This window comes from Brassica napus, chromosome A10, assembly GCF_020379485.1.
Source record: "Brassica napus cultivar Da-Ae chromosome A10, Da-Ae, whole genome shotgun sequence".
Taxonomy (NCBI): Eukaryota; Viridiplantae; Streptophyta; class Magnoliopsida; order Brassicales; family Brassicaceae; genus Brassica; species Brassica napus.
The window spans coordinates 17,256,892-17,276,803 of NC_063443.1; the positions used below are offsets into that span (position 1 = coordinate 17,256,892).

Genomic DNA, 19,912 nt, shown 5'->3' on the forward strand with positions numbered 1-19,912 from the left:
CAGAGCCGACCGACCACCGAAGGAGAAGGTGCGTCGCCGAAAACGAAAAAACCAGATAGAAATCTCTCAGAACTCTATTCCTTGTGAAAGATCTAATTAGAGAACAAGGACGATAGAGAGAAACCTCTCTGAAAGAGAGGAGAGAGACTTTAGTCTGCTTATCTTTTAGTTTGAGTGTTGTAAAAAATTGTTTTAGATTTAATAAACGGAAACATAACAACAAAGAAACGTTTTTCATTTTCGTTTTGTCTTTATGCTATATAGCCTTGAGACCCGCCGTGATGAATGAGACACATTTTTGTTATGTTTCAGACCGAGTCATTGTGGATAGGCATGAGCTGTATTCTTTAACTATGCTTTATATCATTTATACGCGGGATTGATACTAACTAATATTCGCATACTTTAAGGGAACAAGACAAAATTACGATTAATTAATTAGATCAATCTCTTTTGTTTATCTATGTCCACTGAGAAGACTCACGTGGCAAAAGATAATCCACCATGCAACTCCACATGGACGCCACAATTTCATTTAAAACTTTAATAGATTAAGTACTAATTTTAATCAGGGTTTCGTTGACGTGTTTGAACACCTTTTTTTTTTTTTTTTTGCCATCTGTGTATAATTAATAAGAGCCAAAGAGCCAAAGACAAAACCCGTACCAAAAAACAACACGAAGCCCAAACCAGAAACAAAAGAAAACAAAAAAACACAAGCAAAACAAGCCCAACAAGGGCATCCGAAAAGTTAAGACGCCCAATAACACGCGTCAGAAGATTAGCGGGAGAGAAACACATGTTTTTATCTCTGCCAACGGAGACCACGTGTCGCTAAAGCCTTCACCTCATCACCGCTTCACGAAACAACGGCGGATAACTAAACCGACGGTTTACCGGAATCCGCCATACCACACCGGAAAGACACCGAAACCTCGAACCTCCACCGTCTTCATCGACTTAGAAGACCACCGGAAACTACCACGAATCTGACCCCGACCACCGAAGAAAGCCTCCAACGACTGTATTGGAGGATTTGGGGAATCAAACAGCTACAGCATATGCGGAGAGCGTCAATCGATCTAAATCGAGAGCTCATCCAAACGATTTCATTAACCAACCCCAAGATCTTCGCTTCTGCAACCACAAACTCAATCGTGATTAATCATCCAAACGGGCTCCAACTAAACAGCCCAACGAGAATCAATCGACAGTTGAAACAAGACAACCGACGATGATCATGCAACCCAGGAAACCTCGGTAGAGAGCTAGCGACACCGCCAAAGCTACACCACCAGATACCACCGCCGGATAGCTTCACCAAACGAGAGCGCAAAACCACCGGAATCTAAGCCGGCTACACAACGTCAGAGAGACCGTCGTATACCAGAGTCGTTGTTTCTTCACCGGCGGAACCACCGCGACACTCTCTCCCTAAAAGTTCTAGAGAGGGAAGAGAGAGTCTACTCTCCTTATGTTTCTAAAAAATTTATATTCTAATTTTTTTCTCATATTTTAATAAAACACATTAAATTTACATAAATTTTTGTGTTTATTTTTTTTTACAATTTTAAACCAATAAAAAAATCAATTAATACAATTAAATTTTTTAAAATTTGTAATTAGTTAATAAAACATACATTGAAAATATAAAGATTGAATCTTTTAGAAATAAAATTTTTCTCTATAATATGTATCTTTAAAGAACGGATGGAATATTTATCAATATTATATACTTCATGGATACCACGTGATATTTAAATTAAGAAAATAGAAAATATAAACCACCAATTAATGCAAGCAACTGTATATTAGATAATGGAATCTTCATAGACACTAAACTACATTTTGAACTTTAAAGTTTGTATCAATATGACCTTATTCCCCTTAACAGGGTTCGGTTTACCATAGACCAAATCTCAAACCGGCTTTAGACAAAACTAAATTTCCCGGGAGATTCTTCACTAACAAACACTCTTGTACTCACTGGACTTCTGAATCTTTAACAAAAGAATATGTCTTTGAAGGCTTTGGCTTCCTAACGTTGTTCACGATCTTCCTCTCCTCTGGTTTATCCATCTTAACCTCCCCATTGCTTTTGTAATAAGAATCCAGAATCTGCAATAACGAGCTATCTTTATCATTTTCACTCATCACATGCTTCTTCTTCCTCGGGATGTCTCTCTCTGAACCAGAATCTTCATCATCCGAGAGAGATGGTTCATACACTGAAAGCTTTCTGGTCGTCTTGTCATTACTCGTTGCATCAGAAACCGGACCTAGTTCCTCGAATGACGAGTCTGAGTCATCTTCTTTTGTAGTAGACTTACCACTTGCTGAAGGAAGAACGTATCCAGATGATATTCTCACTCCAGGTATCACTTGAATCAGCGACTGTAGATTCTTGTAACCGAGCTTCTCAACAGCTAGATGGTACCCGTACTCCTCCAAAAAGTCTTTCCTGAAACGAATCAAGTTGTACCCTTCAGGGCTTTTCTCTGTCATCTTCTTTATCAGCTTCTCACAATCAACAAGGGCGTTGCTTTTGCAACCAACAGAGACTCCAGCATGAGCGACGTTCTTGAACTTTTTCTCACCGTCTTGAGATTTTGCACAATCCGAGATTATTGAGATCAAACCGTTTGAAGCATGACCGTGGTGGCTAGAGCTAGAGTCTTTGATGACGCTGAATGGTGGGGAAGAAGAGGGGTTTTCTTCAATCCATTTCTTATGAGATATCAATAAGGTAACTAAATGAAGCATGGTTGACTCATCGAGCTGTTTAAGGCACAATGGCCCTTCCCTCTGCAGATTTTTAGCCATCATTTCCCTAAAAGGTTGAAAAAGAACATAATGTTAGCCAAATACTTTTATTCCCTGAAAGACAACAATGGCTAATGCAAGAACCAAAATGAAGAAAGTGTAAGAACCTTGTTCTTGAGTGAGAGACAATGATGAAGCCTCTTGGAGAATGAATGAAAGATTCAACATCATCCCAGGAAGACTCGTTTGCGAAAATGTCATGTACTTGGACCAGCTTCTGATTCCCACTCGAGTCTGTGTCTCTTCCCCAGAACTTGAAACTCTTCAGAAGCCGACTGAAAAAGCCTGGACTTGCATTTTTAACACTATTGCCTACTTCATCAGTTCTTGATTTCACATCCTCTACAGATTCACCGACAAAAGAAGGTGAGATTTGGGACGAGGAATCAGTTCCCTGACTCGATGATCTCAAGTCCTTATCCTCAGCCTTGACATCATTAACAACCCTTTCGTCCTTGTCTCCACTTTTGTTTTCTGTCATACGCTCCGATTCCATCTCAGGTGAACCAGACCATACTCTTTTCAGCTTCTGAAAAAACCCATCTTCTACGGAATCTTCACTTCCCGTTATAACAGGGACTTGATTCGTCTCCACAGGTTTCTCATCTGCCTTAACGTCCTTCTGCTTAATCAGAACAGAATCTTGAGAACTCTCTGTCGCTTTCTCCTTGACATTTTTATCATTCTCCAGCTTCTTTCCAAGCGAGACATCTCTTCCTTTTCTTTCACCACCAACTTCTCCATCAGTCATTAACTTCGGAGTTGAAGCATTAACAGACACCTTCTCTTTAATCTCCTCATCAACAGCAGAACTTGAATCAACCCGCTTAGGAATCGCCTTTTCATTAACACAACGAACAACAAACAAACCATCACTCCCTCTACTAACCTGAAACACATCAGGCATGGACTGCAGAAACCGAGCAAAAGACTTATACCCATAAAACTCTTTATCTAACACCACATTACTCTTAACCAACTCACCACGCAGCTCAGAAACAGAAACCCCTTTGGGATACAACCTCAACACCACACGAATCTTCTCAACAACTTCTTTAGGAACAATACGAGCTTCTTCATCAGTAGTAGTTGCAAAGGGATCAAGAAGAGGAACTCTATAATGACCATACCAAGAGTTATAAGGACCATCAGGAGGCTGATTAAAATACTTAACATTAACATTAACATTAACATTATCTCCTTTAACCAAACCCTCCCAATCCCACATTATCGAAGCTGCACTACACAAAACACCAGGAGCTGACGTGGCTTTACTAGCTAACAGAACGTTGTAGTTACTCATCCTCAACCTATGCAACACGCTCGCGAACCCCTCGTCGGTGGAGATCAGAAACACGTGAGCTGGAGGTGGATTCTGAGAGATCCAGCACATCAGATCCGTAATTAAAGACCTATCTGCACTGTTCTTCCCACCTGAATCATTTTTTTTTTTTTAATTATTATGATATTACAATTACGAGAAAGATTAATCAACAAATAGACAAAAACCTTGAGGGACGTGGGTGAGGGTGATTCCGGTGGAGGAGAGAGCTTCCTGGTTCGATCTGGGGAGGTTGAGGACGTCTCCGAAGGCTGTGATCGTGACGGGGCCTTTGATTCCGCTGCTTCTGATGGCGGAGGTGATGGATTGGGATAGCTTGAAGGCGTTGGCGGTCGCCGGGAGGTTGCATTTGTCGAAGTCCCACCAGACGGCGACTCTGACGGAACGGGAGTCTTCGTCGTGGTGGTGGCGTCGAGAGGAGGAAGAAGAGAGGGTGGATCCGGAGGGGGAGGTGGTGGTGGTGGTGGAAAATGAATTAGTGATTGATCGACGGGGAGGGAGGAGAGAGAGACGGAAGAGGAGGGATTTTGACGGTAGAGATCGAAATCTCATGGTCGGAGGAGTGAATAGAGGTCGCGGAGGGGTTTAGGAGTGAGGGGGACGATGCTTAAACCCTATTTTCTTTCCGTCGTTAACCAAAATCGAATCCCAATTGAAACGTAAACCGAACTTAACCGAATTTAAACTAAACCGTTATTATTCTAATTTGATATGATTGTAATTAGGGTTGTGAAACATTCATTGTTATCAGAGCGATAGAAAGAGAGAGGAGAGAGGATGGTGACGAAGGAACAGGTGGAAGCTTCGCTGACTTCGAAACTCAAGCCTATTCATCTCGTTAGTTTTCTTCTTCTTCCAGTTTTTGATCTTTTGATTGGTTCTTCTTTCAGTTGTATATATGTTTCTGCTTTTTTCTATAAACTTGAAATAATTGGATCAAAAGGATGTTCGTAGTTCTATGTTGTCTCTGGGTTTTTTTAATTTATTATGTATTGTAGTCTCAGCATCTGGAGATGGTTTATGCTATGAAACATAAGATACAAAAAAAAACGTGTTTGTTTGCGTAGTTAGGAGTGATTTGATATGAACTTAGATTCTGACAATGGAGAGTGTTATGTATGAGAAAATTAGGAGCTGAGTGTTTTTTTTTTGTATGTGGTTACTTGTTTGTGAATTACAACTTCTGAAGATTCAAGTTGAGAGTATTAATATGTGTGAACTGTGAAGGTTTATCTTCTTTTGAAGTTTTTTTACTGACATTATCTCATTTTATTGTTGTACCAGGAAGTCAATGACATATCTGGAGGGTAAGTATAGGATTCCAAGTATCAAATATCTTTAAATCTCTAGCTTTTCGCATAATCTCTTGTTCTTAATCTTAAGCTAAATCGTTTTCTTTTGCAGTTGCGGTTCGAGTTTTGAAGTCGAGGTTGTCTCTGAACAGTTCGAAGGGAAGAGATTGCTAGAGAGGCACCGCATGGTGAATGCAGCACTCGAAGAAGAAATGAAGGAGATTCATGCTCTTTCTATTAAGAAAGCTCAGACCCCACAACAATGGAAACCTTCACAAGACTCTGCTACTCAAGCTAAAGACGCTTGAAACTCTGTTTTTAAGGTTTTGTGAGAAAAGAACAAGAGCATGACTATGTTTGATACTTTTCGTGGTTACTTGCAAATCTACAAGACTATTTTTATGCGAGTTTCAGTTTAATTTCTTGTAAAACGGTTTCAGTTGGGCTCAGATCAGTTTAATAGTACTATTGGACATCCATAACTTTGAGTTTATGAATTAGCATACACTATTACACTATCTACTTTGGCACAAAGCCCATTGGTGAGGAAGATATCAGGCTCTTTTGAAATTTCGATAGGTAGTAAAAAGCTGTAACATTGAAGTTGGAGATTATAGAGAAAGTCTATGATTGTCAGGCAACTACTCGATTTTGTGTGTGTGTGTATATGAGTTGTTCAATCGATTTTATGTCAAAGTATCGATTAAAGTTGTTGGGTGATTTGGTTGGACCGACCATTTCAAGTATTTCAAATGGTGGGGTCAAATTAATTATAACTCTGTAGAAAGACAAACAGATTGCGATGTATTAGACATTTGTGATTTGGAAAGGAATTATATATGGAAAAATCCAAAAGCGTAACCAATAATATACGCTTTTACACCAATAAAACGATGGCTAAACTAGTCTCCAAACGTAGCAGTCGGGGTTGAAAAGACATTACCAAAGTTGACAGGAGGACGGTGCTTACACATTCAATCCAACGTGAACTTTCACATTCAATCCAACGTGAACTTTCGTTGTGGGTTTTTTTTTTTTGGAACGCGAACTTTCGTTATGGTTTAAATGACAAATTGATACAAAAATTTGTGTCGCACACAAATAAAAGTGTTCTCAATGACGAATAAGAAAATCAAAACATCGACCAAATAGAATATGATATTTTTTTTGCTTAATAAGGACAAAAAAACCAGAATCATCACAAAGCATCCTAAAGAGAAAATAATAAACAGAGGTAAAACTAAAAGTACACAGAGACTTGAGAGAAGGTTTTTAAAAGAGACCCAAGAAAACAACAACCACATAACAACAGATAGTTTCACTTCCCATCTCCAACTTAGGGGAAACAGATTTGTAAACAACACTCAACACCACGAACGAGACAAGAAACCACTTAGAAGCATTTCCTGTGGACAATCGACGGACCAGACTCATCGTATTCTCCCTTCGAGATCCACATCTGTTTCACACACACACACACACACAAAGCAAAACATGTTTCAGTATCAAGTCTTTTTAAAAAAGAGGTACAATCGTTTTGTTTTTGTTTACCTGTTGGAAAGTGCTGAGGGATGCAAGGATAGATCCTCCAATCCAGACACTGTATTTCCTCTCAGGCGGTGCGACTACCTTGATCTTCATGCTGCTTGGCGCGAGCGCCGTGATCTCTTTGCTCATACGGTCAGCGATTCCTGGGAACATGGTTGAACCACCACTGAGGACGATGTTTCCATATAGATCCTTCCTGATATCCACGTCACACTTCATGATGGAGTTGTAAGTTGTTTCGTGGATTCCAGGGGCTTCCATTCCGATGAGCGACGGCTGGAAGAGTACTTCAGGGCAACGGAATCTCTCAGCTCCGATGGTGATGACTTGCCCATCAGGTAGCTCGTAGTTCTTCTCCACTGAAGAGCTGCTCTTAGCTGTCTCGAGCTCTTGCTCGAAGTCAAGAGCGACGTAAGCAAGTTTCTCTTTAATGTCACGGACAATTTCTCGCTCGGCAGTAGTGGTGAACATGTAACCTCTCTCGGTGAGAATCTTCATTAGAGAATCTGTGAGATCACGACCCGCGAGATCCAGACGAAGGATAGCATGAGGAAGAGCATAACCCTCGTAGATTGGCACAGTGTGAGACACACCATCACCAGAGTCAAGCACAATACCTATACAAAACATCAAACGAGACAAAATTAAGCAATTACAATAAGAGTGAGGTATTCAAATTCACAGGTTTAAAAGTCGAACACTAACCAGTAGTACGCCCACTGGCGTAAAGAGAAAGAACGGCCTGAATAGCAACATACATGGCAGGGACATTGAACGTCTCGAACATGATCTGAGTCATCTTTTCTCTGTTGGCTTTAGGGTTAAGAGGCGCCTCAGTGAGAAGAACCGGGTGCTCCTCAGGGGCAACACGGAGCTCGTTGTAGAAAGTGTGATGCCAGATCTTTTCCATGTCATCCCAGTTGCTCACAATACCATGCTCGATCGGATACTTGAGAGTGAGAATACCTCTCTTGGACTGAGCTTCATCGCCAACGTAAGCATCTTTCTGACCCATCCCAACCATGACACCAGTGTGCCTGGGACGACCAACGATACTTGGGAACACAGCCCTGGGAGCATCGTCACCAGCAAAACCAGCCTGTGTATATAATATAAAATCATAATTAGATTTTACACAAGTACAATAAAAGACGCTTAGCTATATAAACAAAATCTTCTTAACTCACCTTCACCATTCCAGTTCCATTGTCACAGACCAGGGGCTGAATGTCCTCACCATCGGCCATCTCTCACTAAGCTACAGATAATGAAACTGAGTCAATCAAATAAGCTCATGACGCAAAACGCTATTCCCTATGAGCTGATTCGTTACGTAAACAACAACAACAACAACACAGAATATTCACGATTGATCAAATCAAGCATGGAGTTTAGTGAAACTTCATAGATCTCAAACTTAGAACAGTCGAAGTTCACTGATAAACATCGAAGCACGAAATCATTTCAGAAATTCACAGATCTAACGCGTAAACCCTAAGAAACCAACGATTGATTAAGATAGATCCAGCTAACATCGATTGAATCAACATCAAACATAGATATCAACAACTTTCTCATAAAACTCAACGCATGCTTGACAGATCTAGCAAATCAGCAATAACCAAAAGGAAATCGATCGATGAATGGAACAAAAAGGTAGATCTGAGATCACCTTAGACGAAGAAGATGATAGACGATTCGAGAAGCAGCGATAGAGAGAGATGAAGCAGAGAAACAACAGTAGCGGCCAGCAGTTCGTGAGTAAAGTGAAACGAGTATACATGTGCGAATATATAGCTAGGATTTTCCCTTTTTTCATTTCTTTATTTACTTTTATTATTTATTCTCGAATTTAAATTAAGGAAAAAGAAGCTATGCTGACCTGGCTTGACGCTTGTTTTAGCTCACCGACGCCTGTACGGCACCCGTTAGATTGTTTAAACTTTTGATCTCAGCCGTTGGTTTACGATTCACTTCAAATAAATTAACCCGCGAGCCGTGCCTGATCATCGCGGCTTGGCTAGGCTCAGCTGTTGTGGTTCGGTTCGGACAGCGTTCAAATTTTATTCTCGATGATTGTAAAACCTTAGCAATTATTTAAATTTAAATATTGCTGACAAACAGACCTATGTGTTTTTTTTCCCGTGACTGTTTTTGAATATCTATCGAATTTAAAATTTGTATCAGATATGTTATTTTATTGAGCATTCGTCTTTGAATAGTATTGTATCAAAATGTGGCATGAAGCCAAGCTATAAATAAAGAGAGGTGCCAAAATATGATGGAAGCTTTTTACAAGTGTTGCCTTTGAATGTTGAATAGTATGTGAGAAGGCAAGGGTCACACACATTGTATATTTTATGAGCAATTTGTAAGCAGTATAGTCTCACAATATGTTCTTTCTACATATACTATTTGGTAGACATGTCCAAAATTAAATTAGTTCAATATTCCAAATTCTAATCAGCTTCTGGAATCGTTTAATTTACAAGAAAACTAATCTTTTTGAAAATAAAGTTCATGCCCCATGTTGGAAGCATGTTCTAAGTGTTTATATACTTTGCCAATTAAAAAAAAAAAGCTGGAAAGTGGTATCGTTTGGTTGGATGCTTAAATAATCAAAATAGTTTTTGGGAGTTTTCTGATTTATGATTCCACATCTAATTGCTTTACACTTTTGTCAAATAACATCAAACAAAATAATATAATTTCTAACTGTTTTGAAAGCACAGATGTAAAAAGGTAAATTCATAGGGAAGCCAAAGCCATCATCATTTGTAAGTTGTATTCCAAGGAAAGATAAATTGAGCGACCATTCTTCCCACTTCCACGTTTACAGTGGTTGCAAATTTTGAATTGCATCTTATTCTTATCCGTATTTAAACATGAAAATATCATATACTCGAATCAATCTTTCTTTTCTATGGGAAACAAATAGGTGACTTCATTTCCTTGGGTACATCAAAACAAACGGGCCAAATTATAATGGACTCAAAGAATATCAATAACATAATTGGGCTTAGATATGTAGTAACATTAAGACCCAATTGCCCATCTATCTTCGCGGACTATCTCATGTTTTTGTCCAAATTGATATATGCCAACACGTATAGCTATTTGCTCCTATTTTGTGTCCAAGTGGTTTAACCAGATAATAGATCTTTTAGATCTTTTATGACCTGGCTTGAATTCAAAGTTTAGAAATACAGTCTCAGTTCAACTATCCACGCTTCTTATAGCAAAAAAAGAAGTTCAACTATCCATGCTGAAAATATTATATGATCTAACGAAATATATCTCGTGTGAACAAGTCACTGTATATTTATTATAGAGCATAATTAATAGGAAGTTCTTAGAACAGGGTTATTAGCGGAATATAAGAAACTGTCTCTTAACATTTAACTAAAAAACTAAAAATCGGTTCTTAAATATTTAAGAACCTCTCATTAATCATGCTCTTATGTTTTTCATATTATCTGATCGTGGTACCGTTGTTTTGTTTGTTTGTTTAAGCTAATTGTAGTTAGGTCTTTATTTATGGTCATGGAGGTTGTCAGAATTTTGACGGTGACTCATGCATGTATCATATAGTTATATCGTTAGGGACTTTCACATGATATCAAAGAGGTAGATCAAATATATTTCAACTCGGAGATATAGTATAATCATAAATAAGTTATGTACGTGAATATTTATATTTGTTTCCGAGTATAACTCGTTTCTTTTTACTGAATAAGTTTTAGACGAGATAGAGCACCAATTTCAAAGCGTAATCAACCAACATCAAAACATATATGGATACCAGCTAGGCAGCTATATGTCGATATATTCTAAAAAACAATGTATAATACAATCCGTATGTAGCATAGGATCAATTGAATCACTAATCAAAATATCGAGATTTTGGTACGAATATGTTTGTCGATGCGTGCATATGGATAGGTTATCCGATTTGTAGGTATTATGTAACAATAATTCCCGTTAATATATATGATTCGAAATAATAGAGACCCTCCCTCTCCAGGCGGGGTTCACCGCACGTGTACGCAGGGGCGAAGCCAGGAAGTTTTTATCACGGGTGCACTATTATTAAAGTAAATAATATTAAATAAATTATGAAAATATTAAAAAAGTATTAAAAACAACATTTTTATGTTAAAAACAACATTTTACAAAAGCATCCTTCTTTCACTCATGGCTTGAAATCGAATCAACACTTCTTCGTTTGTGACATCGTCAAGCAATTCCTTTTCGATAAAACAAATGAGATAATCACTTAAAAAATGATCTCCCATTCGATTTCGTAAAGATGTCTTCACTAGTTTCATTGCTGAGAAGCATCTTTCAACACTTGCAGTAGCAACCGGCAAAGTCAAAACCAACTTCAAAAGTCTATAAACCAAAGGATGTGCAATATGCTTTTGTGTTTCTACCATCAGAAGAGAAAGATCTCCAAGACTCTTCAGATTTTTAAATCGTTGATCATGTCGTACATTGTCGATGAAAATACCAAGTTGTTGCTCAAGCGATAAACAGTCCATAAAACTGAAGTCATCTGGATAGAACTTAGCCAACTTCACCAACTTTGACTTGTCAAATCCACGAAAAGCACCAATAGGATTTAAGGAAGCCATACAAATAAGCAGCTCAGTGTTTACCTCAGTAAAACGATCGTTGAATTCCTGAAGTTGCAAATCCAAAGTTGCATTAAAGCAATGAACCTTATAGTGATGCAAATTAGTGATGTTGGTTTTTTCCTTGGCCTCCGAGAATCGATAAAACCTTCTTCCATATCGAGCATCTGAGTATCATGTTTCTCACAAAAAGAAGAAATTGTCAACATAAGTGAATCCCATCCATCATCTCTTACTCTCTGTAATTCCCGCTTAGTAGATTCTACTAGTGACATAGCATTCAAAATGTCTTGATTTTTGCTTTGCAAAGCCATTGATAGATTCTCACATATTCCCAAAATAAGTAACATCAGATGCATATAGAACACACAATCAAATGTCTGAGCATACTTGAGAAGACCATATGCCTGGCATCTCTTAGAATCATCGGCGCCTTCCTCTTCGATATACTCAAGAACTTTAATAATAGTAGAAAACAACCCAACCAAACGCAACAACGTTTTATAATGAGAACCCCACCTTGTAGTTCCAGGCCTTTGAAAAGAAATTTCTTGATTCTGTCCTTTCCCAGTGTTAATGTCACCACTAGCAATTCCAACATTTATCTCGTCTCGATAATTTTCCCGGACTTTATCTTTCCGTTTGCAAGAAGCTCCAACCACATTCAGTAACATAGAAACCATATCAAAGAAATCAGCAATCTCAAATATCTTTTTCGCAACAGCCACTACAACCAACTGAAGTTGATGAGCAAAGCAATGAACATAATATGCAGAGCTGTTTTCTTTAGTAATCAATGATCGCAACCCATTGAACTCTCCTTTCATATTACTAGCTCCGTCATAACCTTGTCCTCTCACTTTTTTTAAGCTCAGTCCATACTTAGCAAACAACTCATCAATAGCATGCTTCAAAGATAAAGAAGAAGTCTCTTTCACATGGACAACTCCAACGAACCTTTCTTTGACTGCTCCTTTCTTATCAACAAATCGAAAAACAACAGCCATCTGTTCTTTGTCAGACACATCAGCAGATTCATCTACTAATAGACCAAACACTCCGTTATCAATTTCTTCTATAACAGATTTCACCACTTCTTCTGCAAAAGCGTTTACAATGTCCTTTTGAATCTCTGAAGAAACCATCTTGTTATTTCCCGGAGCATTCTCCAAAACAACTTTTCTTATAATATCATTGTGATCAGCTGTGTATTTCAGAAGTTCTAAAAAGTTGCCTTTGTTAGAAGAATCTTCTCCTTCTCTATGACCTCGAAAAGCTAATCCTTGTCGCAATAAGTATCTAGAAACATCAACAGAAGCATTTAATCTGATACGATACTCATTTTTCATCGCATTAGTCTTCTTATACATAGCATGCACTATGGATTGACCTTGATTCATCAAATCATCACACTTCTTGACAGCATTATTGTGAGAACTGTTAAGCTCTCCTACATGGAAAGATAACCTATCAGGCTTATGCCAATTCGAGAATCCATCCCTCACAAATCCAGGATACGCATCATCTCTAAACAAGTAGCAACACAAACAATAAGCTTTTTCCTCTGATACACTATACTCTAGCCAATTACCATACAGACCAAACCAAGCTGGATTGAATCGTCTCATTTTACCACCTATGAGTCTCTTTTCAAAGTTATGACCAAGTGGTTGACACGGGCCTCTAAGAAGGTACTTGCGTCTTACCTCATCGACTTGATTTGCATTATAATCCTTGATATTTTTTCTTTTAGCAGGATCCCACGGCAAATCATCAGTATCATTAGATGGTAAGGTGTTATCAGATGGTGAAACTGATGCTGGTTTGTAGTACCGTTCCATTGATTAATCTACAAAACCAAAAACATAACATAAATAAAAACATACGGTCTAGCAAAAATATTATTCATAAAAATTATAAGTAAGTAAAACCTGTAAACGATCAATTCTAATCAAGAGTACAGCCTCTATCTTTGACCTTGGACTTGTACGACTGAAACAAAAATTCAGATGATATTTAAATAATTACTAATCATAGACATTGACATTGTTGGAACAATTGAACAATTCAAAGCATAATTGCATAAACATAAATAATATTTAATTAATTACCAGTTTTGTATGGTAGACAAGAGAAAAAAAACTCTCTCAATTAGATTTGATGATTTGTACTTGCACGTTTCACGTTTAAGAAGAAGCTTGGAAGATTAAAATTTTGTATCAGCCGTAGACATAACTAAGAATAGTTAGGGTTTAACAAAAAAAAAGTGTAGAGAATATAATTGGGCTTTGGAGTTAATTTAATCTTTAATGGGTTTAGTTGTTTTTTCTTTTTATTTTCATTATGGTTTGGTACAGATTTTTTAAGGGTGCACAATCATAAATTCATAACAGTTAACATTAAATTTTCAAAAAATTGGGTGTGCACGTGCACCCTCTTTCCACTGGGTAGCTTCGCCCCTGCGTGTACGTAAACGTGGACAGGGGTACACACGAACGCGTCAACACATCACATGCTGCATATCCATCATAATCTATAGACTCTAGCATTTGTCACATCGATCGTGTGAGCCCATTTTGCTTATTAATTTATTCACTGGCACACGCATGCTTTGATTAATACAACATTGCTGCAGGTCACCAAGTTATAGTATCTAAACTAAACTCAATATTACAACAAGACATCCAATACCAAACAAAAGATACAAGCCATGTACTAGTAAGTACTGATTATATACATTCTTTGTGGTGAGACCAGGGCAGTGAGTCACTGACGTTATGTAAGGGGAAAAAGTTCCATTTTGAGTAATCTTTTGTTTAATATCTGACAAATTCTATTACCGTTTGTGGACTTTTTTTTTTTACTTTTAACTAATCTATATCCCACGCCTAAATAAATGTAAATGATCTAAACTAAAGTCGTAATCGAGAGACAAGAAATTAAAGTTGAGTCAAGGGACCTTAATGTTCATGAAAAGTATATATCATCACATGGAAGTCCAATAAAGTTATCCCAAAGTTTGAATAATAAACAAGTGAATATAATTGATTGTTTAATTTTTTGCAGAACAATGCACGAACCCAATAACAGTTCACTAACCCAAAAAAACGTTCAAAGAATATCTAAAAATCTTAGGAGATATCACATCAAATCCTCCAATTAGAATCTGGATCCGTTGCTCCATCGCATTCACAACGACTCCTCAATGACATTATTCGCTACAACTAAACAAAGAGGATAGTTCCAAAGTAATCAATTATGTATATATAAGTCCAATCTTAATCACACGTTTTAGTTTTAATTGCTATATACTGTTAGCAACTGACCATTCTTTGACGCACGAACACAGATTACTAGTGCTCGTCAAAAAGTCTATAGTATTCTTGTTTTCTTGACATAAGAAACCATTTTATTACTTAAATAGTTAAATTTAAAGTAGTTCGGCGGACAACACTTGAATAGAATAAACAACCAAACAAAAAATCATATGAAAAGATCAAACAATTCTAACTAAGGCCAACAATTTCACCATATCCCCCAAAAATATAGGATATCACGAAGTCATGGAATCTCTTTTCATTTCTTTTATCTTCTTCACCTCTGTCAAAAAAATCAGCGCCTGAGGTTCTTTTATCATATTTATTAAGTCTTTGCAATTTGTCATAAAATCTTAACATGTCGAATGATGAAACATGTTGTCAATTGTTCATCTTAACGCTTCTATCTCCGAATCTGAATGCAAAACAGATTTAAATTCCAATTTATACTTGTATGCAGTGTATAAATAGATTACACAACGTACTGTATTTACTTTCTATCGATCCTTTTCTAATTGCTTAAAACTCTTATAATATTTTCAAATATATATATGGAATTGAGATTTACAATTCTATATGTGATATACAATTGAGATTTAATTTGTTAGATTTCCAAAATTATCAATCGTAATAGTATACAAAGTTATCCTACTTACTAAGTCGGTGATTGTACGTAACCTATATTGAGTGTGACATGATACAGTATCATCATCATCATTCGGATTAATTGACGACTAGGACATTGTATCCGAGTCTTATGAGAACGAACTTTCCTTATAGGAAGATCCAAAGGAGTAATAATTGTTTATTTTGACAAAGACCCTTAGGGCAACATTATTGGGAGTGCCTTAAGCCATCCTTTAGGGGAAGGGGGTGGGGACCGAGGAAGAAAGAGAAGGGAAAATCCCTTAATTAAGGGTTGTCCCTTACTCTTTAATGACCAAAAAAAAAAAAAAAAAAAATAAGGGACTCTCTCCCTCTCTCTCTTCATCCCACCAATAATGTTGCTCTTATGTCTCCTCCTTTACACTTACGTACGTGCAATAATTCAATGGATTTAACAAACTCCAATATTAAAAACAAAAAAAAAGATGATCTTCTCACAGCATTTCCCAGAAATAAATCAAATTAATATTCTATTTACATCAGTTTAGACCAAAATTAAACCACAAAACTTACAGAAATAAAAAGGGAGAATGATTAATAAAATCTTTTGAACTTCAAGGAGAAGGAGTCCCAGTAGTACTACTTAAACCGATGTCATTGTGTTTTCTTGAAGGACCAGAAGCTGGAACCGGAAACTGACGTGGCAAGAACCCCAAAAACTGTACATTTTTGTGATCTTGTACTTGACGATTGTGATGATGATGAGGTGGTGAAACTACGTCGGGTTGTTTAGGTGGTGAACTCGTGCTGAACATGTTCGTGGTTGTAGCTCCATTGCAGCAACTCAAAATAACAAGAAGAAGACCTAGACTAAGGATTGTTCTCCTGAGTTGGTTGGTTCTTGATCTGCGGGTTCGAGAAGACATCTGATGAACTAAAGATTGGAGGAGACGATGAGAGAAAACGAGAGCGAGAGAGAGAGTGGGAAAATATTTTTGTTTGTTTGAATGGTTTTTAGGTAGAATTATTTAATATTTAAAGGCGTTTTTTTGTTTGTTGATGGGTGATGCAATGAAGGAGGCTGTGAATTGTTGACAGCAAGAAATATGGGCACATCAAGAGAGAGATAGAATGTGACTGAAAGATGTTGATTTGTGGTTCTATTCGTATGTTTTTTATTTACTTATGGTTCAATTCGTATGGTTCTTTTCTCTTCTTATTTCGTACGTGTGTTTCTTTTTATGTAAGGAAACTACAGAACCTAATTCCAAACTAAGCATGTTTTCCGTAGTCAAGTAAGAAAGCTTACTAGTCTGAACAGACTATTAGGTTTAGCGTTACTTATAGCTGTCTTTAATTGGGGTTAACTGGTAATTATCACATAGTTCTGAGATTTCTAATTTTCTTTTAACGAGTATTGTCATTGTTGTTTGCTTTTTTATATATGTCAATAAGTAATATATTATCATATAAGCGAAATGAAAAAGGAATAGGCGACAAAGAGAGAAGAAAATGACATTAGAAATAATTAGTGGTGGGTCAAGGCAAAGCTTTTTCACTTCATATTGTCCAAAAAATTATATTCATTTGCTTTAGTCCAATATTGTATGTAAACGATCTCTAACGATTAGTTGAGCTAGCCAACGAGGCATTAGCATAGATACCTCTCTTATGTAGAATTATAGATTGACATTTTACAACCAAATAAGTTTGAGTTAGAACATGACTTGACTGTAACTCACTCAATACAACTACTATACCACAAGACACGGAACAAGCAATATACATTACTATACATTTCTGCCACAAAATATCATCATCAACTGTTTACCTAATGAACATTGTTCCTCAATATAATCTACGCAAAGCCCATAGGTTTTACCAAATAATGCAAACCTAATGAGTTGTATCCTCTTTTGCGGCATAAATATTTAAGTGGAATTGCCTTTATTACCGACAAGATGTTAGAAGAGCAGAAGGAAACTGAAAATAGAAGGCAACAACAGTAGTTATGTCAGAAGAATCAAGAAATAAAAAAAGCTTGTCCTATTCAAGTTTTTTTTTGGTAAAATTGTCCTATTCAAGTTTCTAAGCATTACTGTATCAACACTGTCTAATTCTACTATTACAACCCGCAACGTTCACGCGTTTTCTTCAATGCATCGCTCTCATTGAAGTTTTTTCTTTGTTGGTATGTCTACCCTGAGCTCCATGTATGTAACCAATTGAAATTCTATATAATTAGTGTTGTTGACGCAGGTCGGGCCAGAACATTTTAAATCTACCCACATAAACATCCATTTTCTCCTTGGTTCAGTTAAACCAAATCAACGTTTGTTATTTTTAGTAATTTAAATCAAATTTGTAATGGGCTGAACTAAATAGCCCACTAACTATTTTTTCTTTCTCTCCACACTTTTATGAATTTGTGTTAGCTTCCATGTACAGTAATGTCAACAAGTTGTAAATATTTCAAGTTTGTACCTAAGAGGCTAAGAGCATATGCAATGGTGTACTCCACCTTAGAATCCTTAGGAATATTTTAGTAATATTTTTTTTTGTTTTTTATTTTTTTGAATAGCTAAGGATTCCAATTAAAACTGTGTCTCCAATGGTGTTTCCAAACATGGAATTCTTAGGAATAAAAAAATAAAATTTCCATTACAAGATTCTCTCCTCTTTCAGCTATATTCACGATCTCAGCATCAGTGACTTGCTTGTTCCTCGTTGGTGTCCAATGCAGACTTATCCATCTCATCATCAGAATCAATCACGTTTTCAAAGTTAAAAAAAAGGGATTCGCCTGCACGTTTAATTGAAACAAATGTCACTATATGCATCCAAACAAGTTGTTCATTACAAGAATGGTGAAGTAACTAACAACTACCTTTGGTCGTGGAGTAACTGCTTCAAAACTTCTAAACTGAGGATCAGTGAAGTCAGGAGCCTGCAGTATAATATAAGCTCCTTTGTTTCTATACCTCTCCTCCGTTGCCTGTATGACACCAACAATCAGCATAACTCATCCTTAGTAACATCATTCTCGCTTTTACCATTGCCATCTTCATCATCCTTACTTTGCTTTGCTTGAAGTTTTTCAAAGACATTATCAAGAGGAGGATCTCCGGGTCTTCGAAACTCTTGTTTCCATATATTAACCTCATAAGCCTCTTTTTGGCTCAGCACAAACTCCCTTAGCTAAATTCAAAATCAATTGCACTTCTCAAGATCTGTGACTAATCCGGTAAATAAAGTTTGACAACATTTTTTATCATTACCTCAGTCACTTCCTTCCCATTCTGCATATTGAACATCACCGTGCTTCGATCCACAGCCATGAATCTCAATCCTAACCCACCTGTTATCAAAACTTTCGTCCATCTCATGGCAATCTCCACCACCATATCTTCATGACCAAATTTCTTTTAAAAACTCACGACTTTTTCAATCACATGAATGGATTCGTCGTTCTGTTTACCTTAGTACGGTGGACGCCTAACCGGAGCACATGTCGGAGAATTCCGGAGGCGGATCGAACTCCGGCGTCGCTGCTTTACTCCCCCACTGTTTCCATGATTCGTCTTCTTCGTTGTCTTCCACGTCGTCTAAATCGTCGCTGATCTCGATCCGTCGTTTCCATGCTTCGACAGATCCGTACGAGATCAGAAGAAAAACGAGAGGAAAGCTTTTTTCTCGCCTTCGTCGCCTTTCTCGTCAAAAGAAATCAAGAACTGCACAATCGCCTCTTTGTTGCCCAGAGCAATTTTTTTTTATTGAGTCAAGAATGAATTGTTTTTTTTTCAAACGAAATACAGTACTCTCCCCCCACCCAATGCCAAGCCGCCACGTCTATAAGGATTTGGTCCTTAAAATCCTTATTTACAGACCAATCCTTAGCTAACTAAGTGTGTATATTATTATTATATTGCTAATAACCTAGGATTAAGAGCTAAGGATTCCTCTTCATCCCCCATTGCGGGTGCTCTAAGAGACACCATCTTAGTGTGATTTAGATAAATTCTACAATTAGTGAATACATTATGATGAACTTTTAAAAGATTATTAACCTTTAAATAGGCCTTTCAAAAACATTGAAATCTTTATATTTTGATTTTCCTATAATATTTTCAACCTTTTATGTGAGAAATAAAACAATAAAATATATATAAAATCACAAAACATAAATTTTTATAATTTTATATACGAGTTCAATTTTGTATTCATATACAAATAACATATTATAATCAATAAATTTGTTTCCTTGATAATTGTTTTGTATATTAGAAACAGAAATATATATGATTTACCAGGAAAAGATTTGATCCTTGCAAACTTATCTCTTGCAATGTG

The 19,912-nt window shown here is 37.0% G+C and overlaps 5 protein-coding genes and 1 long non-coding RNA gene across 7 annotated transcripts; 1 reads left to right on the forward strand and 5 right to left on the reverse strand.

Moving 5' to 3' along the window:
* Positions 1 to 1,771: 1,771 nt before the first annotated feature.
* Positions 1,772 to 4,867, reverse strand: LOC106419069. Its single transcript, XM_013859826.3, has 3 exons — positions 4,333 to 4,867; positions 2,931 to 4,257; positions 1,772 to 2,830 (listed from the first exon to the last, which is right to left on the reverse strand). The coding sequence occupies exons 1-3, from the start codon at positions 4,715 to 4,717 to the stop codon at positions 1,984 to 1,986; spliced, it is 2,559 nt and encodes an 852-aa protein (XP_013715280.2). The 5' UTR covers positions 4,718 to 4,867; the 3' UTR covers positions 1,772 to 1,983.
* Positions 4,781 to 5,936, forward strand: LOC106419175 (protein BOLA2). The gene is made up of 3 exons (XM_013859928.3): positions 4,781 to 5,002; positions 5,450 to 5,472; positions 5,570 to 5,936. Exons 1-3 carry the CDS (start codon positions 4,943 to 4,945, stop codon positions 5,763 to 5,765), a joined length of 279 nt encoding a protein of 92 aa, XP_013715382.2. The 5' UTR covers positions 4,781 to 4,942; the 3' UTR covers positions 5,766 to 5,936.
* Positions 5,937 to 6,606: 670 nt separating this feature from the next.
* Positions 6,607 to 8,824, reverse strand: LOC106419366 (actin-7-like). 2 transcript variants are annotated; one of them, XM_013860139.3, is made up of 5 exons: positions 8,678 to 8,824; positions 8,193 to 8,263; positions 7,711 to 8,104; positions 7,009 to 7,622; positions 6,607 to 6,916 (listed from the first exon to the last, which is right to left on the reverse strand). In XM_013860139.3, the coding sequence occupies exons 2-5, from the start codon at positions 8,250 to 8,252 to the stop codon at positions 6,851 to 6,853; spliced, it is 1,134 nt and encodes a 377-aa protein (XP_013715593.1). In that variant the 5' UTR covers positions 8,253 to 8,263; positions 8,678 to 8,824; the 3' UTR covers positions 6,607 to 6,850. The 2 variants fall into 2 exon arrangements, with proteins under 2 accessions (XP_013715593.1, XP_013715594.1); XM_013860140.3 differs by having other exon boundaries at positions 8,193 to 8,258; positions 8,678 to 8,820.
* Positions 8,825 to 10,509: 1,685 nt separating this feature from the next.
* LOC106424041 (zinc finger MYM-type protein 1-like) lies at positions 10,510 to 14,095 on the reverse strand. The gene has a single exon (XM_022697727.2). It carries the CDS (start codon positions 13,478 to 13,480, stop codon positions 11,660 to 11,662), a length of 1,821 nt encoding a protein of 606 aa, XP_022553448.2. The 5' UTR covers positions 13,481 to 14,095; the 3' UTR covers positions 10,510 to 11,659.
* A 1,733-nt stretch (positions 14,096 to 15,828) lies between these two features.
* Positions 15,829 to 17,470, reverse strand: LOC106419235 (protein IDA-LIKE 3). The gene has a single exon (XM_013859992.3). It carries the CDS (start codon positions 16,486 to 16,488, stop codon positions 16,177 to 16,179), a length of 312 nt encoding a protein of 103 aa, XP_013715446.2. The 5' UTR covers positions 16,489 to 17,470; the 3' UTR covers positions 15,829 to 16,176.
* Positions 17,471 to 18,038: 568 nt separating this feature from the next.
* Positions 18,039 to 19,581, reverse strand: LOC125579075. The gene is made up of 3 exons (XR_007317028.1): positions 19,041 to 19,581; positions 18,450 to 18,968; positions 18,039 to 18,365 (listed from the first exon to the last, which is right to left on the reverse strand). It is a non-coding gene; the product is annotated as an uncharacterized LOC125579075 (long non-coding RNA).
* Positions 19,582 to 19,912: the final 331 nt, after the last annotated feature.

Coding starts and splice junctions, on each gene's coding strand:
- LOC106419069 (XM_013859826.3), bottom strand. CDS start 4,717: ATGAGATTTCGATCTCTACCGTCAAAATCCCTCCTCTTCCGTCTCTCT. Junction 4,258..4,332: donor CCTCACCCACGTCCCTCAAG/GTTTTTGTCTAT, acceptor AAAATGATTCAG/GTGGGAAGAACAGTGCAGAT. Junction 2,831..2,930: donor GTCTCTCACTCAAGAACAAG/GTTCTTACACTT, acceptor TCAACCTTTTAG/GGAAATGATGGCTAAAAATC.
- LOC106419175 (XM_013859928.3), top strand. CDS start 4,943: ATGGTGACGAAGGAACAGGTGGAAGCTTCGCTGACTTCGAAACTCAAG. Junction 5,003..5,449: donor AACTCAAGCCTATTCATCTC/GTTAGTTTTCTT, acceptor TTGTTGTACCAG/GAAGTCAATGACATATCTGG. Junction 5,473..5,569: donor GTCAATGACATATCTGGAGG/GTAAGTATAGGA, acceptor TTTCTTTTGCAG/TTGCGGTTCGAGTTTTGAAG.
- LOC106419366 (XM_013860139.3), bottom strand. CDS start 8,252: ATGGCCGATGGTGAGGACATTCAGCCCCTGGTCTGTGACAATGGAACT. Junction 8,105..8,192: donor ATGGAACTGGAATGGTGAAG/GTGAGTTAAGAA, acceptor TTATATACACAG/GCTGGTTTTGCTGGTGACGA. Junction 7,623..7,710: donor CGCCAGTGGGCGTACTACTG/GTTAGTGTTCGA, acceptor TGTTTTGTATAG/GTATTGTGCTTGACTCTGGT.
- LOC106424041 (XM_022697727.2), bottom strand. CDS start 13,480: ATGGAACGGTACTACAAACCAGCATCAGTTTCACCATCTGATAACACC.
- LOC106419235 (XM_013859992.3), bottom strand. CDS start 16,488: ATGTCTTCTCGAACCCGCAGATCAAGAACCAACCAACTCAGGAGAACA.